The sequence below is a fragment of the Athalia rosae genome, chromosome 4 (genome assembly GCF_917208135.1).
Source record: "Athalia rosae chromosome 4, iyAthRosa1.1, whole genome shotgun sequence".
NCBI lineage: Eukaryota > Metazoa > Arthropoda > Insecta > Hymenoptera > Athaliidae > Athalia > Athalia rosae.
Window position 1 is genome coordinate 8,918,399 of NC_064029.1, and position 18,703 is coordinate 8,937,101.

At 36.9% G+C, this 18,703-nt stretch overlaps 4 protein-coding genes and 1 long non-coding RNA gene across 14 annotated transcripts; 3 read left to right on the forward strand and 2 right to left on the reverse strand.

Moving 5' to 3' along the window:
• The first annotated feature begins 8 nt into the window (after nt 1–8).
• On the forward strand, nt 9–4,732 carry LOC105684428. Of its 4 annotated transcripts, none has more exons than XM_048654249.1 (7): nt 9–505; nt 1,232–1,437; nt 1,559–1,753; nt 1,893–2,589; nt 2,678–2,953; nt 3,042–3,567; nt 3,673–4,732. In XM_048654249.1, the coding sequence occupies exons 2-7, from the start codon at nt 1,329–1,331 to the stop codon at nt 3,898–3,900; spliced, it is 2,031 nt and encodes a 676-aa protein (XP_048510206.1). In that variant the 5' UTR covers nt 9–505; nt 1,232–1,328; the 3' UTR covers nt 3,901–4,732. The 4 variants fall into 4 exon arrangements, with proteins under 4 accessions (XP_048510206.1, XP_048510205.1, XP_012253173.2 ...); XM_048654248.1 differs by having other exon boundaries at nt 12–505; nt 1,559–1,762; XM_012397750.2 differs by lacking the exon at nt 9–505 and adding an exon at nt 904–927 and having other exon boundaries at nt 1,559–1,762.
• Nucleotides 4,639–13,083, reverse strand: LOC105684426 (transforming acidic coiled-coil-containing protein 3). 3 transcript variants are annotated; one of them, XM_012397747.3, is made up of 6 exons: nt 12,688–13,083; nt 6,183–8,280; nt 5,799–6,103; nt 5,508–5,713; nt 5,098–5,409; nt 4,639–5,020 (listed from the first exon to the last, which is right to left on the reverse strand). In XM_012397747.3, exons 1-6 carry the CDS (start codon nt 12,823–12,825, stop codon nt 4,828–4,830), a joined length of 3,252 nt encoding a protein of 1,083 aa, XP_012253170.2. In that variant the 5' UTR covers nt 12,826–13,083; the 3' UTR covers nt 4,639–4,827. The 3 variants fall into 3 exon arrangements, with proteins under 3 accessions (XP_012253170.2, XP_048510199.1, XP_012253171.2); XM_048654242.1 differs by lacking the exon at nt 12,688–13,083 and adding an exon at nt 10,254–10,289; XM_012397748.3 differs by lacking the exon at nt 12,688–13,083 and adding an exon at nt 8,960–9,162.
• On the forward strand, nt 9,014–16,170 carry LOC125500676. 5 transcript variants are annotated; one of them, XR_007278120.1, is made up of 5 exons: nt 9,014–9,149; nt 12,399–12,485; nt 15,405–15,521; nt 15,589–15,845; nt 16,029–16,170. XR_007278120.1 is itself a non-coding variant. In XM_048654295.1 (3 exons), the coding sequence occupies exons 1-3, from the start codon at nt 10,273–10,275 to the stop codon at nt 16,032–16,034; spliced, it is 306 nt and encodes a 101-aa protein (XP_048510252.1). In that variant the 5' UTR covers nt 9,256–10,272; the 3' UTR covers nt 16,035–16,165. The 5 variants fall into 5 exon arrangements, 1 of the variants encoding a protein (XP_048510252.1); XR_007278119.1 differs by lacking the exon at nt 9,014–9,149 and adding an exon at nt 9,256–10,000; XR_007278118.1 differs by lacking the exon at nt 9,014–9,149 and having other exon boundaries at nt 9,256–12,485.
• Nucleotides 13,740–18,625, reverse strand: LOC105684429 (G1/S-specific cyclin-E1). The gene is made up of 3 exons (XM_012397752.3): nt 17,753–18,625; nt 16,021–16,678; nt 13,740–15,864 (listed from the first exon to the last, which is right to left on the reverse strand). The coding sequence occupies exons 1-3, from the start codon at nt 17,764–17,766 to the stop codon at nt 15,121–15,123; spliced, it is 1,416 nt and encodes a 471-aa protein (XP_012253175.1). The 5' UTR covers nt 17,767–18,625; the 3' UTR covers nt 13,740–15,120.
• Nucleotides 16,215–17,135, forward strand: LOC125500678. Its single transcript, XR_007278124.1, has 2 exons — nt 16,215–16,357; nt 16,444–17,135. It is a non-coding gene; the product is annotated as an uncharacterized LOC125500678 (long non-coding RNA).
• Nucleotides 18,626–18,703: the final 78 nt, after the last annotated feature.

The window sequence follows — 18,703 nt, forward strand, 5'->3', positions numbered from 1 at the left end:
CGAGACACCCGGTGGTGTCGGCTCACGATTTCGACAAGAGTCTGAACTGGTCGCAAGTAGAATTCAGTTCAGTCACTATTCCGTGGTTCAGTCGAAAGGAGAATAGTGTAGTGAATGTGGGGTCTGTCAGGGCTGTCTCGAAGCTCGTGCGTGAGTTCTACACAGATAAAAAAATAACAGGGCATTCGCTTTGAAATATTTTTAAGACGTTACACAGGACACGTAAAGGTTGCCGTTTACTGCGATTAACGTTTGAAAATGTTATTTCGGAAATTATCGTCGTAATCACGGCAATATAACCTGAGTTTTGTCGAAGGATAGTGATTGAATTGTCTCATGTTACGACATAATGTGTGAATAATTATTGGTATATTCGTTCGCTGAAAATTGAAACGTCTCAAAAATATAAAAGATGTTTCCATGCGTGCCTCACGAGTCAACAACCCCTAATGATCTCAACGGAAAGCACTCAAAATGCATCAATAAACTATTTTTCCAATAATAGGCAAGTATAATATACATTCCTTGATACATTTACTTCAATATTAATCGGAAGAAGTATAAGCCAAATTAGACAGTAAGCCACAAAGAGATGAAATCTTTCAGCTTTGTGTTTTTCATTTTCGTCTCCAGATTTTTAAATCATCTGTTTCAAGGTCGGGTTTGGTACGAGTATTTCTAATTATCCCTAATGTTGTGAAAACGAGCATATAAAAATAACAGTAATCATAATAACAATAGGCGACTAATTGCTCGAATGTCTTAACATATCGAATACGTCATTCATTACTTCGAAGACTGGCTCAGGTACCTCCTTGTCGCTATCAAATTTAATTTTCTCATTAGATTGTTATCTAGATGGAATGTCTATTATACCGGACGTTTGCCAAGCCAATTTTTTCGAGTTTATAATTCGTCGTCACTGAAGTAAGTCCTTAGGCAAAGCATGAATATATGTGGGAGTTATTAATACTCTACAAACAGTCACTTCAGGTGGCTAGATTTACCACCGATAACTGAACTTGAACAGATAATTTGGCAGTGAGTGCAAACCAAAATCTAATAATTGAAAGTGGCTTAGGAGCTTTAGCTTATCAATCAACAAAGAATGTGCATAGTTATCTTTTTTCCTGCTGACACCTAGGAGAAAGCATGTTATCCAATCCTTTGATAGATCAGGTTTATTAATAACCAAATCTTTTTTCTAATTAATCTTTCAATCACCCCACAGGTAACGTAGAATTCTGCTTGACGGTATAAATTCATTGGCAAACTTTGATGGAAAATTAGACCTATGAAGTGTTTAAAAGCCAACAGTTCACTTTAACATGCACGCATTTGCGTTAGAACACATAATGGATGACAGCAACAACCAAACCCCCTGTAATGGCATTTCTCTTCTAGAAGAAGACCTTGCGCTGAGTTCGTCAACATTAGGTAAGTCAATGAAATTCTTTAGAATAATCACTTGTTCTCCCTGTTATTTTAAATTCGCACTTGACATTATTTGAATCTCGTGTATATCTTGGACTTTACTCGATTTGATGTTCAATTTTAGGAATGTCAAATAAAAGCTCTAGCGATACGTTAATTATTAATAATCATGAGCCAGAAAGAAACATAGTCTATATGAGTGAAGATGCTATGGATTGTGTTTATACTGAATCCAATGATACCCTGCATAGTTCAGAAATAATTGAAGAAGCTCATAGCCCTGATATGTTTGGAAGTGACACTGAGGATGCTCTAAAAAGTAATTCAGGTATTTGGATGTTTATTATTATTCATACTCTTTTTTTTGGGTCAACAAATAGTCAAATGCTTACACTTTCCATTATCTAACAACTAGGGAGTTATCACATTTAATAAATCAGAAATTTGATACTTTTCAGATGATCGTGAGCTAAATATAGAACACAAAGATGCTGTGGTACCTCAATCGGAGATGGTTGCAAAATCAGACAATCAATTGCTAAGCAGAATACATGAAGCGCTGAGCGGTGTTCCACCTCCCCCTTCAGTTACAATATCCCAAATGGATTGCAATGATTTTCTGAGGTGTATTTATCAAAATGGGCATTTGTTTTGGCCAAGTGATTTGTGTAAAGAAATATCTTCGAGCCAGCCTCCAACACAAGACAGTTCTAATGTCATCCAGGAGTCAGTTACTCGTGGTCCAACAATTTCGGGGGAAAGTGAGAGCAGTAATTTGATATATCAACAAAGTAAAAGTGGTTCCAGAAACTTAATGAACGCGTTTGATGCCTGTGATATATCTAGCATAGAAGTGAATAAACAGCAGTGCTGTGACAATAGTGATGGTGATGCTTGTGACAAAAGTTTACCAGCAAAGAAATTCAGTGATTGTAATTCTGTGGAAGGTGATAGCAGTACTTTGAGCAACTTTGTTTATTTCAATTCCACTTCAAGTCTTCTGAATGATAGTAGGGAAAGTAGAACAACCGTATCAGCATCTGATACACTGGTAGAAGATAAATCTTCAATGGTAAATTATAGAACAATTAGCCAGGCTGATGCTGCAAAGATGGAATGGCCTGAAATATTCGCACACAAATCTCATGGCATACAGTAAGTCTAAATTGTGGGGGGACTGAATTTTGAGGTTTATTAGTATTTATATCTGAGATTCGTCAAATGGAATGTTTAATTTTCTTAGTTACAACCGGTGTTCAGCTATAGAGGATTTCGAATACTTGTCAATCAAGTTATGCGAACGATACGTGGGAGCTGAAACGCAATCCACGTGTAATATTTGGTTTGCGAAACAGACTCCAGGAAGTGCTACTAAACGCAAGATGTTAGGAAAAAGAAATGTGGGGCAAAGTCCCGGAAGACGATTGAGCCATCTTGCACGACGAAGAAGAGCTTTTTCTAGTGCCAATTTACAAGGCTTAGGGATCTCTGAAAAACGACAACTGATTCTAGATGTCAAGTGAGTTTTATTATTGATTCTGTAATATTCTTACACTGAAAAATGTAGGTCAAATTTCCTACATCCAAAGCTTTTCTCATAATTATAGAAAGCCTATGATTAGAAAAGGCAAAAGCCCTCGGGGCAAGAGCACACGAGGGAAAAGTCCACGAGGTAAAAGCCCACGTAGTTCAGCAAAAAAACGAGCGGCAAGGAGACTTTTATTGGAAGGTCCAAGTCCTCGAAAGTCTAAATTGGAAACGTCAAAGCGAGCATTATTTCAAAGCCCACCTACGGATCGGGCTGGACCTAGTAGAATAAATGCAGTACCAGTGAATCAATCTTTGAACCCACAGAAAATAAAGCGCGCTTTGTTTCCTACGCCGAGTAAAAAAGATGAACCCGATAAAAGAGTTAGCTTCGAAGATACAAAAAAGCGCAAAAGCGAAGATGTCTTGGAAGGTCCAAAGTCTAAGTGGGCGAAAAGTTTATCATTTGATTGTCCTCGTGATTTAGAGAAAAAATCAATACCAGAACCTTATAAAATTGAAAGACATTCTACTGGTAGTGTCCTTTCTAAGAGTGAAGCAGCCACGAAATACGGGAAAGGAGAACTTACAGAAACACATAAAAAGGTAATCACAATCGAACTGACTTCAACTCTTGTTGAAAACTGACGTAAAATCAAATCTCAAACATTTCTATCTGTTGTTATGTTTACTGTCATTTTTGGTCTACAGAAATTGCTCTGGGCTGTGGCTGAGGCTCTAAGAGGCAAAGGAATTGGTATGAAAGACCCACAATTCAAACAATATGCTTCTCTATTGGCTCGCACGGTAAAAAAATTCATGCCTGATCTAGAGAATAGAAATATTCCCCGAAAACCTGGAAGTACCAGTGATCGCATGTTAAAATTTGCCAAGCAGTACGTGCTTACAATTGTTGATAGCAAGCCGACGAATTGTTAGTAGACATGATATAGTATCGAGTGTTTATTTTAACAACAAAATTTACCGTCGATTACTTCAGTACCTCAACTCGTTAGATGATGGAAAATTTGCACAATTTTCAGCTGAACAAAAATTATCTGGTATACCAGGATATGACTGAACTCAGCTATTCATTGTAAGGAACAAAAATTACATTCAGGTCTTTGTTTGGATACAACTTTTATATCACCAATTAGTATCTTATCTATTCATTTATTGAAATGAACATTCGATTTATCAATATGTCCGTTATTTTTATAAATTATTGAAATAATTATTTAGTTTTTAATAGATTAACGAATTAAAATTATTTAAGTATTTGTTGAAGTTCTGAGTATACTCTCATAATGCACTATGCATCGACTGAATTATTTTGTCTAATATTTTAATGTAATCATAATTAGGTAACCTGCTTTATAGAAGATGCTATTATATGCTGTGTTTGATCGATAATGGACACTAGCTTGAGTTAGGGTTTGTCAATCATTAATTAATTTTGGCTCCTCATGAAAAAATGCTGGTAATTAGTTGCCGGACGTTTCAGCTTCGAGGAAGTCCGACTGGGAGGTGGCCATATATACACGTATACTAACGATATTGATAATTCATAGCGTAGTGAGAAGATGATCGAAATCAAGAGAAACTTAATTTATTATCAGCGAGAATGCTCTCAAGATTGGGTGCAGTGATTTGACAATGAATGACACAAGACGTAAGTTTTTGAATTAACTGTAAGCCTACTTTATTAGCATCGAAATATATTTTACAATCTATAAATAAAATTCAATAAAAACTACTATTCATAAAAACACAACGAAAAATCATCAATAATCAGTACGATAATATATTATGTTATTGTACCTATAATCGTGTAGAGAGTAAAAAAATAATGACTGATGTCGAAGTTCACTCAGGTTGTCTGCCAACCCTGGCGATTACTTCATCAAGTATTTCTGTAAGTTCTTTATTCTCCTTGGATTTCTGTTCAACCATTTCAGCTAAAGAATTGCTTTTCAATTCAGCTTTCCTGATCATTGCCTGTAATCTAACAGTTTCTGTTTCATGCTGCTTTCTCATAGCTTCCAATTCCGCATTTGCTCTGGAACAAATGATTAAACGTTATCTAATTGTACAAATTTATTTTGCATAACGTCGAAAATAATAAGTGATTATTACTTTTCAAGCTGAGATTTCGCATGATTTTTGAGGTGCTCGTATCGAGCCTCCAGTGTTTTGATAGTCTCAAGATTTTCTTGGGCTGTTTCTTTGAGTATATCTTCATTATTTTTGAAGCCAGAAACGATGATTTTCAGTCGTTCGTACTTCGAGTGAACGTCGTTAAAGGCTGCTTCTGTATTACCCAAATGATGATTAGCTGCCTGTAACTCTTCTTGCAGTTTTGCTCTTTCCTGTTCAAAGAGTGCTCTTTCTCTCTCACGATCAGCAAGCTGACGACTCAATGATTTTTCGTACTCATCCATTACCATCCTGTAGAAATAGAGGTAAGTTGTTTCATTTTATAATAAAAATTGAATAGAAAATGTCTCGAATGTGAAAGGGGTGAAGAAAATAAAACAAAATCCTACGTCATATCAATTTTCTTCTGCACTTCTTGCGCAAGTTCCAATTGAATCTCCTCAAATTTTGTTCTCTGTTTTTTCAGCTCCTCTTCTTGTTCCTCCTTTTCCTTTTCAAGTTGCAAAACTGTCGACCTGACCAACTCTAGCTCTTTAGCCATGGTTTCATCAACAATTGGTACAGCCTCAGGTATTATTATGTCTTCTGCAATTTTCTGTAATAATAAAAAAACGAACACATATTAGATAATCCTTAATTCTTCATAGATAGATAGGGCCTTATGAAGAGACCTAGATTACCTCCTCAATTTTTGGTGGCTCTTCGACTTTGATGGGTGTTCCAGTTGCTGGGCTGTAGAACAATAGTCTGTCAATGGCTGCTAGAGCAGGATTTCGTTTAGGGGTGTCAAGTGTTGGCTGCGGAATACTGTTTTTAGCATTTTCCTCGCCATCTACTACTGGTGTTGGACCTTGTGGTAGCATGCTGGCGTTATTTACCAATGGGTCAAATTTCACATAAAGGGATTCTGCTCTCAAGTCACGGACTGGATTCTTACCGCTGGTTCTTGTCAACAAGTAATCAAACGAAGCACCATCTAAGAATACTGTAAGTATAAAACATTTGGCACCTTGCGTACAGATAAACAATATAGTGGTTGTCTGAATATCTTTGTTTGAACTCACAGTCTGGTTCTGCAGAGAAAAATTGATCTGATTCCTCATTCAACTCGAATGACTTATTCTTAATTTCTTCAGCGATTACTTGAGCAGCTTCTTCTAGTTTGTTGAAGTTGCAGATACTGTTTAGACTGGTGCTTTGTTTGCAGGGTTGGAAGGCATTATAATTTTCACTTGCACCGTCAGAGCCAGTACTGTGAAATGATTCTTCTTTGATGGTGATTGTTTGGTCTACACTTTCTTGAGAGAAATTACTGCTATTTTGATTAGGGTCTTCCGAGGTTAATGTTGATGTCTGATTACTGTCGGAATCAACTCCTGGAAATGGTGTAACGTTGCCTGTAATCTGAGGTAATTTTACAGATTCAGATTTTTCCAATTTTTCCAAAGAATGTAATGAATCCTGTGGTAAGGATGGCACAATCTTTTCTGATAATGGTAAAACAGCTAAAGAATTATCAAGGCTTTTCAAACTTTGTGGTGGTTGCTCAGTAAAGTTTTCACGAGGTAAGTTGTCTGAATTTTTAGATACTAAATGCAGTAGTCTTGAATCTAAGATTTCAGCCGCTTGAATTTGTGGAACTTGTTGCAGCTCTTCAGGCTTAAGTAATGTTGAGATATCTTGCTTGACACAATTTTCTTTGGATTCTTTAATATCTTCCAGTAGTCTTACTGTAGTTGAAACATTGTGATTTTCCGGTGATTTTTTATATTCTTCGGAAGGTATACTTTCCTGAGGTAATTCCTCACTTATATTCTGAGATGATTCCTGAACACAAATGGACGAAAGTGCGGATTCCGTTTGAATTTTATTGTCGTGTATCACCTCTAATAAATTATCCGTGGAAGAATCGGGTGTACATATTTCGGACACTATTTGCAAATTTTGCACAGCCGTGTCATTGCCAGATTCATTTACGATTTCTTGTTCCTTTGGCGTCGGACTTATTGTTAGTGAATTCGGTTCATTTATAGTTAGATTTTCATGAGTGAATGATTCAGTTTCATGGCCGTTTTGTAGTGTAGAAAAATCTCGTACACTCAAAGAAGTCTCGTTCTCATGTGCACATGTACTTGATTCTGATGGTAAATTTGGGAGATCGATCAAGGCCGATATATGTGCATTTGATTCACAGACCAATAATTCGTTTGATGGATTTGCATCAATAGCTGTTTCAATTGATGAACTGTTATCATGAGAAATATCACGAGTTACATTCAATGCTTCTGGTTCCTCTGATTTGATATCGTTAATAGTGGAATTACAGTTTGCAGTCAGCAAGATAGTTTCATTCACCAGCTGATTATTTTCAAGCAAATCTGATCTGAGTATACAGGCCTGTGCATCGACCGAATTATCATTTGGTTGCTCTGGGGCTGGTCCCAAATCCGAAGTTTTATTCAAACTGATGCTATCTACGAGATCAGACTTCAATGATGAATAACTAGTATCACCTAGCTGAGAATTATTCACAAGGAGCTGTGGAATGTTTGATGATTCTATGCTATGACTTGTTATCAATTTTGTGCTTATTTCCCCAAGCGGAGAATTTTTAACTGGTTCGGAATTGGGATCAATAACTTCATTGCCAAGAACTGATTCTCTTGTAATATTCAAATGAATACTATTTTCGCCAGCCTCTTCATAATTAGACGATACATCATTAGTTCCATTTAAATTCGTTGACTCGTTGATTATCGATCTGTATGCTTCTTCTTGACTTATATTCTGATCAATATTCGAAATATCGAACGAATGGTCGTTGGTGGTGAGCGTCAAAGTACTGTCGCTAATATTTTGAAATCGCTCTGTTTCTTCGCGAACAGTTTTATCATTCACTCGTATATTCTCACAGGCTGCTATCAAGTCGTCTAATCCAGGAATATTTGAATCGGTGTAAGAAGTATCTGCAACGTTTTGAGCAGCGATGGAAACTGAGTTGGTCCCACTCTTAGTACTGAACGTACTCGCTATACTTTGGAAACTGCTTCCTGATGACAGGCTCTCTGGCCTGGAATCCGAAGACCCCACATCCACGAATTCACGTGTGAACTGTACCTTTACTTCGTGTTCTGCTTTTCCTGGTTGAGTAGTACTTGCTGCCTGTAAAAAGGTACAAAAAAAGCATCTTTAGTATACGAGGTATCGATCATTGCAGGTAATTGTATTAATCTGAGCGATCAGCTATAACGGAATCGGTCTTGGACACACGTAGGGAGTCCAAAATCTAACGGAAGAAGTAAGACAAGTTCACCTGCGGTAAGTTCGTTTTAAAATACATGAACCAGATATTTTGGCATGTGTTTCATGACAATGAGTGATTTATTCAAAATACGCATTAAACTAAGTCACAATCTATTACTCACCCTGACGACATTAAAGGAATGTGCCAATTTGGCGAAAACAACAGACAATGGTCGACGGTAAAGTAGTTCATTACCGTAAAATAATAATTTAAACAATGTATAAAACAAAACTGGAATATCTAATCGTAAGAACTGAATTAATGTTAAAAACGACCATTATGCAAAGAAAGTTAGAAGCGAATCGTCGAAATTAATTATGCAGTATGTAAGTACAAGAATAAAATAATCCAAAAATACGTTATGAACGGCAAATAACGAGACTGTTAAAAAACTATCTATCAAATAAGAAAAAAAATTCATGTCACAAAAAACTGGAAAACGTTAAAATACGAAGGGCGATTATAGTGTGAAACAATTAGAAGTAAAAACCAATTAGAAGATAATGCGACTTCGCGAAAAACCACGACTATTTCTACCTCGCCAACGGGGGAGGCGGATCCGCGATGAAGGAGTTTGTTGATGAACTCCATGACGGATGACAATGCGGGTGCGATAGTTAGCGGCGTAAGTTTTCCCAGTGTTTGTCGGGCGAATACTGAGTCGCATTTCGTTTTTGTAACCAGCTAATGCGAATGGATCGGAAGGTTTCTTTTCGATTACGCAATAGTGAGTATAGCTCTGGCTATTATAAGAACGGTAAAACACTAGCAAAATACAAGTAGCAGATCCAAAAGCGTTGGGTCCTCGAAAAACTGGCACGTAATCAATCCGCCCTAGTTTGCCTATACGCGCGATCATTCAGTATTCCCCCGTACTCGACAGCGTGATAAACGCTCGGGATATCGTTCAGTAGCCACGCAGATACTAATTCAGAAGAAGGGCTTTTAGTCGTTCGAGCCGCTCCGTTTTATCAAACGTGCTCGATGTACAGTGAATAAAAACCTGGTTCATAAAGGCCAACAATATACCCAGTTATATTTTTTCAATCGAATAATTTCATTTCTTCGGATTGGCGTTGTTTGTTTGTTCATTTTATACTTTTCATCGTTGATTCGGCGATTAATGCGTGCGTGTGTGTTTGTGTGTTTTTCATAAAGATGAAAGATCTTTGAATTAGTTTTTTAAATCTTAAAAAGAAACGACGATCTCATTCCGAAAAAGTTATAATAACATTGTATCACGTCTCGATAAAAATATCCAATGTTATTTCCGTATCGTAAGAGAAATTAAATGCAGTTTCCCAGATTAAAAAAGTTGCTGATGTACTCAAGAATAAAAACTTTCATGTAGCGTTTGAATATTCGCCTCGATCTATAAATTTTCTAACAACAAATAAAAATAGAAGAACAAAATAGATCGAATCATGCATGAGTTTTTACTTACGATATCGGTCATTTTTAACTGAACAGAAGCCAGTGGATAAAATTCAATTAAATTGAGCTTTGCCCGTCGAAAGAAGAAATAAGTTTATTCTTGTCAAGAATGGTTGAAGTAAAATTCACCTTTCCGAAACGAACGTAAGATTTTTCCATCCAAATATGTTCAAATGTAATATTGGCTCGAGAAACGTCTAAAGAGTGTACAAAATGAGCTGATACTGCTGCAGCTTAGTAATTTTCAAATGTACCGGAAGTGCAGGAAATATATCTTGTGAATTGCCTACAGTGTACGACTACATTTGGGAAGTGATTCTTAGCGATAACTATTCTATGAAAAATGAAGAAAACCAGTCAATCCTTTTTTTTAAATAATGGATCCAAGTAAATTTACCTTTTGAACGCGATTGCCCATGATTTTTGTGCGGATGCCGTATGCAAGTTCGTATGAAGTTATGGCTGTCAGTAGCACGTGCTGCGTCCATATTTATCGTGTTTATATGTGGAACCCCACGAAGCGTGAAAGACTCTACACCCCAAAAACAGTTCTCTTCCCTATTCTGTCGATGGCAAGCCTCACAGAATCGTCTCATCCTCGAGACGAGTTAATAACGATAATAATAATGGTAATGACAATACTGTCGCTCAATTAAATGACAAGGACTCATCGATGAGTAACAATAAGCAGCGCGGTTGTTGCACTTTGACGGTCATTTAACGTTCTACCGTTTCTCATTACTTGACGTACAATAAATAATAGTAAACAAGGCGTGAAGAACACGTTCGTTCACATATTAACAGCTGTGTGAAACGTATTTAAAAATTTGTATTACAAAGTAAAAGAAAGAAACGCGATTTGCCTTTCCGACTGATGAGATATTCTGGAACGTTGTTCAAGAAATAATCTCCCGTGTTGTCACACGAATAAATTATTCCGCATACAGTCTACAATAGAGTATGTATAATTGTACAATTTTCTGACTGATGCAATAATGGAGTAACGCGAAAGAAGTGTAAAGATATTGTACATTATTCTGTAAATTCGCTGTACAGTAATATTGTAAATTCTATTGAAGTAAATGGTAACGTAACAACCGCAATGGATATTCCATAAATGGTCATAGAGTTGAGAGCGTTCGATGAAGTAAAAGATGTTTGTAGGTATATGTGTTGCGTATAAATGCATATAGTATATATAGCGGCTGTGTGTGTGACTCATTCATTCGCATCTGTTTAAATTTCGTTTAAAATCGGCTACCGATGGTACGGTATTTAGGGTGTGACTCTTTCCTTACAAATAGATAAAAGAGTGCCAAGATCTCCGACCTGATGTATCTTGATTAGAAGCGCGAGTGCTTAAGAAATGCTAATATTAGATTTGTTAGGTCTTTCTAGTCAATAAATTGCGAACTGGTGGGTCGTAGCGTTTGGAGTATGAAATGATGGTCTGAGGTTGATGTTCTCTCACCTTTATTTGACAATATCCAAATTCCCTTCAATACTCGGGTTAATACGGGTCGCAAAGAACAGGGGTATATTCGGTTAAATAGGAGCTGAAGGAGAATAAATGTCGTATGATATTGAGGGTACGATTGGTCTTAGAGCCATTGCCACACCGTGTCACGGTAGACGGTACAGTACTAACATACCATATAAAGTTACTGGGCACTGGGCACTGGAAAATACAAGTGGTAGAGAGATAGAAAATGAGGAATGGTGGCGCTATCTGTGGAAATGCACTTCAAGAAATTGGAGAAATTTCGATCGAAGTTGTGCCTCCGCCGATATAAAGACTAAACTATCTCCCTTCGCTATCACCCACACAGAATTTCACACCACCGCCCTTCCAAGGCTAACTGCAACTGCGATCGCGAAAGAGATCATTTCACTGTAACAGGAAACCGAAATACGATTGCAGTAGTAGCAGATTCGACATGTAATTTCAGATATTGAGGAAATGAGAAAATAAGAGATCTCCTTAGTATTTTTCTGACATTCATATGTGTAAAAAATCGAGAAACCGGATCCCATGACCTGACAAAGCTGGATAGATGAAGTGAAATTTTTTTCATCGTCCTTTGCACAGATCTCGTAGAGATACCGAGAAATAGTTGACTTTTATATTCGTAATTGAATATTTTGAGTGCTTGTCACGATCGATCATAATCCGTAAATGGTACGATAAATTTGGATGCACGTCCATGCGTGCTGAGAAAACGGTATCCTATAACCGCATGAATAGTTTCATGCATTCCTTGTGGTATACGTTTAAACAAAATGCATAAGTCGAGTGTTTATTTTTATTTAGTTTAAAACTCCGCCAGATACGAGGGCTATTTATAGTGGAGGCATGCTCAAACCCAGCTGTCAGATATCCCATACATACGTGGTTGCACCAAGGATTTTGTGCCTACTTCGCAGTAAATTCTATACGGAAATAAAATTGAAAAAATTGTGCCACGTGAATTTGATCACGCCTACGATAATTTGATCCTCGGTTAGCTAGACGTCGTGTTCAATGTTTTTTTCTCTTTTCAAGGATCCTTGTCCATTGCTAAAGAAGGTAACACAAAACGATGGGGTGCAAGACTCTAAGATTTTTGGCTCGTATAGGCGGACCGGTGTGGTAGGTATTTTGGATGTAGTTCTCTAGTAACCTTGAAAATTCTTTCACAGCTTTATCAAACTATGTGGTGTCACGAGATAAGTGATCATATGCTGAAAATATTTTCGACGAGGAGGAAATATCCTAGCGATAAGCACTCCAATTTAAGAAATAGGTTTAAAATTGGTCGCCTAATAAAATAAGGATTTTTGTTTAGTATTACCTTACGAACACCACCATGAATTGGCGGTGAATTTTGCAATGTTGCTGTTATTTCTTTGAGTACAACACGTGTTCCATCACGCGCACCTACAGGACTGTAGTTAACGTTGATCCCATTAGAAGTCCCGGAACTAGACATTTTTCTTTAAGTTTCAAAATTAACCAACTGTCACCAAGCGAGAACTCCACTCGCTCCTTCACCACCAACGTATCAGGATAGAACTTTTCTGAATGTACGAACAAAGGAATATTAAAGACTAGGATTCTTAGCAACGATTATTAACACTGATGGTGTTTATCACTTGGTGGTGATGAAAACTTCAGAAAAGTTTCATCACAGCACAAACAGTTAACTAAAAATCAGGAAGAAATACAATGTCCTTCCAAAGACGCTTGTAACGGCTTCACGCTATTTTGACAACTTGAATATAAAGTCGTCAGCCAATCAGAACACAGGGAGTTTTAAACAAGACGATTCTGGACGGTAGATGGCGTTTGCATCGAAAAAAGTGTTGATTTTTTCGTTCGGTAAAGCAGAAGATACGTGTTCAAATTTGAAAAGTTCACAGAAAGAATCTAATGAAATAACAATGGCAGTTTTTAGTAAAGTAAGTCTTTATTAATCCAATATTGTACTCTCGATACAAAGGCTATGCTATGTAACACAACGCTCAAGAATTGTTTACTAATGTTGGCTCACTGGAGGTTCGGGTACTAGGAAAAGGTCAAGAGTAGGAAAGTGGAAAAGGGAGACATACTATAGATCACCTTCTTACGGTCTTATGTACACAATAATAATGTTCAAATTTTTTGTCTAATAATAACGAATAATAATTATTTTATAGTAAGCATACGGTATAAAAGAATACTATTCAGATGCTTTTTCACATTTGTTAACGAAAAAAACGTTAACAGAATCAAGGCACTTCGTTCTATTTTTCATTTACAGGCACTGTAGTCAGCATAGGGCTTGAGATGTCAGTTAGATATACAACAGATAAATTTTTTAATATTACCTGTAAATTTCATCAATTAGTGATGGTAACAGAAGTATAATTAGTAATTAAATTTTATTATGCGTGGCATGCGATAAGACACAACAAAAAATTAGTTTTTTTTTTTGTTCTTTGTTTCCAATGTTCAACGACTTAGGTTCCTATAATATATCGAATTAAATACGAAAATAACACTATCACAAGAATTTATCATTGTGTAGAACAATCCTAATACAATTAATGTATTTTCCAATCTTCTTTTCTTAACAACAGTTGTCTCGTTTCAAAGCATGCGTAATTTCAATTTAGTAGATGTCATAAATTTCGAAAAGTAGTTTGCCACGGGAATCTGTGATGTTCTTTATTATGGGCAGTAGGAAATTGCTAACAGAGTTAGAACTTATAGGCTATCATCTAATATGTCGCGATTGATTAAGATACTTTAAGGCGTTCATGGGAGGACATAAAATGTAAGTAGGATAGTCCACACACGAATGCCGAAAGTTTTGACAAGGTGTTACGAGGAGTTTTCTATTTTCTTGCAACTACTTGAAATTGAGTACAGCCAACAATAAAACACGATACGAGTCTATTACATAGAATTTTCATAGGGTCTTAAAACTTGAATAATTTTTTCAATAAGTTGTTTTCTAGAATTCATGCTCCAAATCTTGTGGTATTGGTCACTTATTGTAATGCGATACTTCATTTCTAATATAATAGACATTATAGTATACATGCTAGTATTTACAAAAAATAATTATGAAATTAATTTTGCTATTTAATATTCAGTAGCCTTCCCTTAATTTTATTATAACCAGTATATGAACGATCCAGTGAGAATTACCTAGGCGACTGGTCTAGTCAGTCTTAGAATTGACCAATTTGGATAATATTAATGTTATTAAAAACTGATTCAGACTATATACAGCAATCAAAGTGATTTGTTTTCTTCTTTCATCCAGCCACAAACGTCGTCATATCTATTAATTAATAACTATTACCCCGGCATAAAAAGCCACTTACATGTGAAAATGTGATAATAATCAAGAACGATATAAGTTAAAATGACCTTACTCGATGAATCTTAGGATAATGATTTACTAGATCTGTGACACTTTGAATAAACTGCAAAGTGGTGAAAAGAAAGAACAAAATTATTGAATATTATGAGCAGACATAGGAAAAAGGCATAAAATTGTTGAATTTGAATCATATAGAGTCTGTAGTATCCACAACAAAAAGTCTGAGGAATACTTTATCATATATGTTTCAATACCCTTGGAAAAGCCATTTACTGTTTGGCAGAAAATTACTAATAGTTGAAATGTTCTAGAGATATCACGATGCTTTAAATATGATGGTTGCTGGTTATGATAACTTAACAATAACAATGTTTATTTCCTTCTCAATTCACCTCCATCTTGAACTAGAAAAGCCTAAGTATATGGATGTAGGGGCGGGGGTAAGCGGGGTGGAGTCGGTGAATTCTTTTGGCTACTTGAAGGGGGGGTTAAAATTCCGCTTCGATTTAGGCTACTATTTGAATCAAACTCTGTTTGAGAATTCACAGATTCTAGGAGAGGTAGTTCAGCAGCCAATCGCTGCTGGGCACGCTCCAACATATTTAAATCTACTACATGAGTTTGTATGCGGTGCGATTCATCCATCACTATATTGGGCACGGCAGCTCTAAGGCCTGAACCAGAATGTGTTTCAATAGGTGGTGCGGCAGATGATAAAAGGAGTTGCGGACCTTCTTCAGCTACTGTACCAGCAAACGCACTTAGCCATCTTGCACATGGCGATAATTGTTCCCAGGTCAACCCAGAGACTCTAAGTGAGCTTTCTCTTCCTTTTGTATGATAAATAGCTGCAGCAGCTATGTGACTGTATGGAAATTTTAGACAACTTTCATCCAATGTTGCCAAATCCAGGAGTTGAGCAGCTTGCGAATATTGGAGTCCTCCGTATTGGGGATAAACAAATGCGTTCGGACGTGACCAATCTCCGCATTCCACCTGCATATAGATATTCAACCAGCCAGGCGCAGTTACTGGTGAAAGATTCCATCCCAGTCCTTTTAGAACGATTAATTCTTTGCCTAGTATTTCGCTCTCTGTACATGCACCATCTGTGACATACGCAAATTCCGCTATTTTGGGTGGGTAGATCTCTTCAACCTGTAAAAAAATTAACATGTATCAATTTACTATGTTTCAAGAGGAGCTATGTTCTTACTCTTTAATCAAATGATAATCGTCGATAAACACAAAAAAATAATGTTTCTTTTATTGCTGAAGTTATTATCTTCAATCTATCTTACATTATCAACTTACCTTTGCAGCTATGAACAAGCACGTGATACCAATCAGTTGTAGTTGACTTTTGGGTACATTCTGATGAGTGGAAAGGTATCTATCTATATAATCCATGGCCAAATAATAAGTCTCCCTGTGAAGCTTATAAACTTCACAAACTTCTATGAGCCAATCTAAGAGAATAGCTCTCATACGGGGTTGTAATGTGGGATGCCTTTGAAACATTTGTGGATCTCTTTGCGTCAAAGTCTTCTGGTCCCCCAAGCACATAAGTGACCATACTTGTGAGCCATCTGCCCACGGGAAAGAAGGAAGTGGACTGGGTCTGTTGGATCCTCCGTTTGATGTTGATGGAGTAAGGAAACAAGTTGCGCTCCTAAGTTCTGACCAGCTTGCTGGTTCCTGCTGTTCCTGTAGAGGTGATACTTGCAACTGTTGTAGTTGCTGCTGCTGCTGCTGCTGCTGTTGGGGTGTCCGCAGGCCATCTGCAGCTGAAGCAGCTGAGCTGCAAGATTCACTGGAGGGTGTGTGAACAGAGGATAATGATGCAACTTTTTTGGGGGGATAAATGTTTTCTGCATCTTCTGATAGCTCTGTATTACGGCGTTTTCGTTTCAACGTCTGTGGTCGATTATTGGCAACCAGATGCACCTGTGATGGTTGTTTCTCCTGTAAGCTGAAAGTTAAATCCCAGTATTCAGAAGCATGTATTCCCAAATTTATTATAATTCTTTCACAACTTGTCATCATAGTTTTTCATATCACTGTTGCAATTCAATTATTGATCTTTATCTTTGATAAGCATATAAGTTGTTATATTACTTGGACAATTCACAACTGTACACAATTTGTGAGTTGTTGTTGCATAGCAATTGGAGCCAAATGTTTTGGATTCGAGTGAGGCATGTTTTTATAATTGGAGTAGTTCATTACTTTTGGTTAAGTAGGACTAGAATCAAGGAAAAGTGAGTGAATTATCGATATATAGAATGATGTCAAACTTTGAATTGCAATTATTAAATAACCTGTTGATATGGTGTTGAGGTAGTCAACGAACTCACTCTCTTTGGACCAATAAGGCGTGACCTTTATTGTGGAATTTTTCACAAAATAAAGTTCTGTGTTTAAAAAATTTACTGTGAATCTGGTTATTGAACTAATCCGTACATAAATATTCAATCAGATGATGAAAATAACATAAAACTTCCAAGATCTTTGGATTAAAGTGAGATTCAGCAGTCTACGTCAAAGACTCGGTTGCAAGAGTCTGAAGGTATTGAAAAATGATCAGATTTTTACGAAATGAACGGAAACGTCGAGCAAAACGTCTAGTTCTCGATAAAACCTACTTTCATTTCAATTGAGACACGTAAAGTGAATTCCCAAACCCGTAAACCTAAAACACTCAATGGCAGCCATTTGCAAAGAACTGGAACAGATCTAATGGGAACATTTTTGGTGACTTCCACGTTGCTAATTTAACCGAAATTTTTCCGGATTAATCGAAAATCTTCAAGGAAGACGTGGTTTTATGTTAACCAAAATTTTATCAAAGAAATTAAATAATTGGGCAGTCTTTAGACAAACTCTAGCTGGCGTCGTGGTAAAATAATTGATAACCAAGGAAAAAAATTTTTTTTTAGATAAGTCTCTTTACCCTACTAAAACACGGCTATCCCTAATCCCGAATATAATTAATCATCGAGATAAAATTATTTTTGGTGGGCAAAATGTGGCATTCGTCACTTACCTGGTCTGGGGCATCTTGTAGGTAGTTTGATGAAGTATTTTAGAAATTTGAGATGTCCTAGATGGTTCCTAATTTTTTTAATCGATTCGGCAGACCTAAACGATTATTCACGACTCAAATTATCTAAATTCTAACCAGAATTACCAGAGGTAAAACGTAAAATACAAGAGCTTCACGTATCCAGAGATCACTTTACACACTCGCCATAATGCACAGTCTCTACGTTGACTCAGGCAATATATTTATAAAATATTATCAACCAGATTTGTCTAATGGTTATAAATTTTATTTAAACTCAGCAGAACTAGTTGAAGCCTCTAAAAACAGCGTTAAATAATTATTTTCTATAAAAATGAAGAAGGTTTCCTCTCGAAGCGCGGGAGAGTAGCGCGCGAAACGGTGGCCAACCCCTAGTTGCGGTACAGTACTGTCACGCCCTCTGTACACACAACATAACCTCCAAAAGGTCAAAAAATTTTCACAACTTCAATTAAAACGTCAAAATAATGGATATCAATGTCTCAACGTTGAACGAGTATTTCCTCATGTCAAATATCCCGCACAGTCAAACCTAACAAGCCCGATGGCGAACGCATCCCCAGCGCACAATCTTTACAATATTCTAGACAGTTTTACCGCAATATCTTAACACTGATCACTTGAAGCACGTACGGTTAATATGTTCAACTATTCAATCACTCATTAAAATCATACGATTGCAGTTTTAACCGAATTGCATCGATTACAACACACCGCGCTTTCGCGGTACAATGACCGACCGGTTGTGTGACGCGCTTGCCGCGAGTGCATCGTTCGGAGGTACGTGATTGGCCGATATATGGCAGACAGCTGGTGCTCAGCTGATTCTGTTGCACACACACAAGTGACCTCTTGCTATGCATACGCGAACACATAGAAAAAGGGCGCGGGAAATATCGCGCGTAAACTCAG